The 4,279-nt window shown below is 52.2% G+C and overlaps 1 protein-coding gene across 1 annotated transcript in view; it reads left to right on the top strand.

The window, feature by feature from the left end:
- The window catches only part of GRIK4 (glutamate ionotropic receptor kainate type subunit 4), a 178,642-nt gene that overhangs the window by 141,500 nt on the left and 32,863 nt on the right, over nt 1-4,279 (top strand). The window contains exons 9-10 of the mRNA XM_017738362.1: nt 1,341-1,493; nt 2,350-2,454. Coding sequence (XP_017593851.1) covers nt 1,341-1,493; nt 2,350-2,454 — 258 coding nt within the window. The remainder of the gene's footprint in view (nt 1-1,340; nt 1,494-2,349; nt 2,455-4,279) is intronic.

The raw sequence follows: 4,279 nt of genomic DNA, 5'->3' as shown, positions 1-4,279 counted from the left end.
AGGGAAAGAATTTGTATTGAAGGAAAAAATAAAGATGAGGAGAAAGGATTTATCAGCTTCTTTAAGAATCTCTGGAAAAGGCTTTCCAGGAGGGGAATGTTTAGGTCAGCCTTAGCAGGTTGGAGGAGTGAGAGGTTACCGGTGCTGTCAGAGCTGGTGTTCGAGGTTTTGATGGCATTGGGCTGGAATCCTGCCTTTAATTTAGGATAGCTTGTAGGTTTTGAGGGTTTTGTGCTGCTTTTTGAGTGCCTGATCCCACACCAGTGTGGTCAGTGAGGTGTCACCAGTGGTCTGAGTAAAATCAAGCAGGGTTGAGTCCAAATTAGGAACAGAGTGGAAGCCAAAGATTTTTCTGGGATCACTGAACTGGGTGAGGTTGTCCCTGCAGGGCCGCTGGTCAGGCTCTGAGAGGAGGAGAGGATGCAGATGCCACTGCAGGGCTGGAAGCCACAGCCAGGGTAAGGTGGGGAAAGCAGCCCCAGGAAGGAGACTGAACCCTCTGCCAGGAGCTGGGATGGGAAGAGGATGCTCCTGGAAGTATCCATGAGGAAAATGCAGCCTTGATAGTAATGAGCTGCAACGGCTTAATTCCAGCAGAGTCAGGAGGTGACAGTAATTAAAAGTGAAATCTCACTCGCAACAGTGAGCACGAGGGAGGAAATGGCTGATTGGTAACGAGCCCAAAGCCATGGAAACTGTTGTGCATGGGCGAGAAACGGGGTTTGTGAGGCTGGATGGACAAAGAGAAACCTGGGAAAGGCAACCAAAGCCAAGGTGAGAAGGAGAGGGGGTGAGCTCTGTCACTCTGGACGTTCCCTCAGCAGTGCTGTTCCAGCAGGGAGCTGGAGGTTGTAGGAGGGATGAGTGATGTCTGTGGGGTCTGAAAGGCAGGGTTTGGCTGCTTGACAAGCAGATCGAGCAAAACTTCATTTTTTGTGGGTCTGCCTGTTAGAGAAGGGGTTGGACAAGGCCACCCGTGATGGCTGAAGCAGCACCATCTTCCCTTCTGTGGGAGCAGGCGCAGGATCTCAGGAGCAATTCCCCCTGGCAATTCCTGGTTCTCTCAGGAGCATTCCCCCTGGCCAGCAGATTTGATCAGGGCCCCCAAAATGCTCAAAAAAACCTCCTTTGATTAGGAAAGGAAAACTGCAGAAACTGAAAGGATTGGGAAGGAGCAAGGACAAACAGAGACAGAGAGATGACGGTGACGGATGAAACAAGCACGCAACAGCTACCCCAGCTGATCCCAGGCTATGCACAGAGCACTCTCCAGCTCCAAGGTGCAGCAGGAAGGTGGATTTTTGTCCCTCCAGCTGACTTTTCCCTGCCTTTCCCCCCAGCTGTCCTCGGCGCTGCTGTTTGACGCCGTGTACGCCGTGGTGACGGCGGTGCAGGAGCTCAACCGCAGCCAGGAGATCGGTGTCAAGCCCCTGTCCTGCGGCTCGGCGCAGATCTGGCAGCACGGCACCAGCCTCATGAACTACCTGAGAATGGTGAGAGGGGCTGAGGGCTGCTCCTCGCTGCCAGCTGGCTTTTGAAGGCAGTGAAAAGAGAGATCTGGGGGTTTGGGTTGTCACCGGCCTTGGAACGACATGAAACTCTCCCTTTTTCAGGCTTTGCTGCAGAAAAGCTGGAATTCAATTGGTTTTTTTTTAAAGTCTGAATGTTTTGAAGTGATTTGAGCTCTGACTTGAGCTGATATGAGATCACGCAGTACAATTGCTCAGAGCTCAAGGGCAAGATGCGAGTTCCCCTATGGGTCTGGGCTCCTTTGAACTCAAAGTTGTCATTTCTGGGACCAAACTGGCACAAGAACACTCTGAAATTCCATCCCTGTGGCAGAGTCAGAGCTGAGGTGAGCATGCAGCAGGAGGTTTCTGAGTCTGTTTGGGTGCAGCTGAGACAAGGAAATTTTATAAGGGGTTTTTTATTTATGAGGGGGTTTTTTCCCTGCAAAGGAAAGCTCAGCTGAGCCTTGTACCACTTTGGCCCATTGTTTTAAATCTCACCTTTGCTAGGGACAGCAAAATCCTCCAGCTCCCCATAACTCTGCTGCTTGGACACCCAGTGGTCTTGGCCTTGGATGGAGGGAGGCAACGAGGGGATGTGGAGCTGCTTTTTCCAAAGCAAGGAAATCTGGGGAGTCCTGCACCTCTTGCTGCTGATTCCCTGCTCCTCTCCATGTCTTTTCTCCTCTATCCAGACTCCAAAAATAATTAGGATTGAGACAAGAGCATTCTTCCTGCTGGGAGTGTGGGGTGTGTGTGGGACCACCCCTCCTGTCTCTGGAGGGGGGCTCTGGGGTGGGCCAGCCTCGCTGGGCGCTGTAACTGAGTCTCTCTTGGACAGGTAGAATTGGAAGGTCTCACCGGCCACATCGAATTCAACAGCAAAGGCCAACGCTCCAACTACGCCCTGAAAATCCTGCAGCACACACGCGGCGGCTTCCGGCAGGTGAGGCAGAGCCAGGGAGGGCTGGGAGCGTGTCCTGGGTGTCCTTGGCTCAGGGTGACCCTCTGGGGGCAAAAAGGGGCCGTGGATCCCCATGGTTTGCACCGTGAGGTGCTCGGGGTGTCACCGTAGCTCCGGCTGAGCCCCGGCTGGCAGACACGGCGCCTTTGACTTCATCAGGAACGCGCCTCAGGATCATTTAGATTTGTCTTGATCTATCAGGCCCTGGAGGGGGTGATGCCAGAGCCAATCTCTGGCCTGTCACAGCTGCTAATTCGGGGCGGGGAGTCTGTGCCAGCTGCAAGCTCACGCTCACAACCCTTTTGTTCTAAAGCTTGTGGCTGCATTTGCTCAAAATTATTTGGAATGGGGAAAAATGGGAAGATTTTCCATGAAATGGGGAAAAAAGGGGGTGCTGTGAACCTTTTTGAACTGTTTCTGGGAGGTAGAGCAAATGGGACAATCCCGTGTCAGGAGCCCCCCACCATCTCTCCCCTGTGTGGGGAAGTTCAAGCTCATTTCACTCTTGGTTGATGGTTCCTCTCCAACAGGGTTGCTCAGCTCACACTCTCATTTACGTTTGTCTCAGTGCTCGTAGGTTCCTCACAGCTTTCCTCTGCCCACAGAACACTGAGCAGATTTCATTAAAATCATTAATTCGAGTGGTATTTCCTCATCTCACACTTTCTGCCCGAGCCATATTTTCTGGTTTGAGCTGAAGTTAAGGATAACTGTGTGGGACCACAGGTATCAGACTGGTGTGATTACATGACACCAATCCAAGGAATTTGCTGGTAAATCCAAACCTCATTCAGGCAAAAAAAAGTAGAAATCCCGGAAAACAAGTGGTTTCATCAGTCTTGTTTCCCTGCTGACAGCTCCACTGCTGCCCTTTTCTCAGAGATTGCCACTTCTAGATGCTGGCAGAGAACAAAAGCTATTGTATCCTGCCCTCACCAACAGAGCATTTTGGCACCAGGAACCCTCCCCTGGCCTGGCAGCAGTGAATTTCAGCCTTGGCAAGGATGTTACCTGCCAGTTCTTACCTGTCAAGTGACAGCTTGGCTTTGATGGTGCCTTTCTCTGAGCGAGCAGGGGCGATCAGGATGGCATTTTCCCCACAGTGAGATCTCTCACAGCATCAATGCCCTTTTAATCCTTTCCCCAGCCCATCACCCTCTGAACAGAAGTGACAGATCCAAGCCCATCTGCATTAACAGGAGCACGCATTCAGCTGGATTCGGGAAGGAAATGCTGCAAAGCTCCCCGAGACAGCTTTGGTTTGATGTGTTTGGATGTGGCAGGGACTTCACGTTAAACGCCCAGGTCCTCTTGGAGCAGAGCTTCCCCCAGAGCTCCGCAGGGAGCTGTGACTGCAGCCTGATCTGCCCTGAGACTAAAGCCTCTTCTCTTCCCCACAAACCTGGTGTGACAGGAGAAAACCTTTCCTGACCTGTTGTAACAGCTCGGTAAATAAGGAGCTTTGTGTCTGTGAGATGCCCAGGAAAGCTGTGCTGGGATTAAGCCTTCCAAATTCCCCGTCGGGGTGCACTGGGGATGGAGCACTTCCAGCCACAGGGAAAAAGTGCTGGAAGGACAGGGCAGTGCCTTGGGGGTGGCTGCAAGCCCTGTCCTGTCAGAAACCTTCCAGGAATGAGCTGATTTATATAAAACTGCTCCTGTGACAGCTTTTCCGCCTTCTCTCCCTTTCTCAGGGATTTTTCCTGACCCACAGCAGTGCCCAGAGGGGTGTCAGGGCCCCTCCCAGCCTGAAGGAGTTTGTTGAGATGTGTTTGACTGGGAAGGGCATCCCCAGAGAGCTGTGAGA

The sequence above is a fragment of the Corvus brachyrhynchos genome, unplaced genomic scaffold (assembly GCF_000691975.1).
Source record: "Corvus brachyrhynchos isolate BGI_N302 unplaced genomic scaffold, ASM69197v1 scaffold46, whole genome shotgun sequence".
Classification (NCBI taxonomy): domain Eukaryota; kingdom Metazoa; phylum Chordata; class Aves; order Passeriformes; family Corvidae; genus Corvus; species Corvus brachyrhynchos.
Note: the sequence above shows the minus strand (reverse complement) of the source record. Positions and strands in the feature narration are given on the sequence as shown.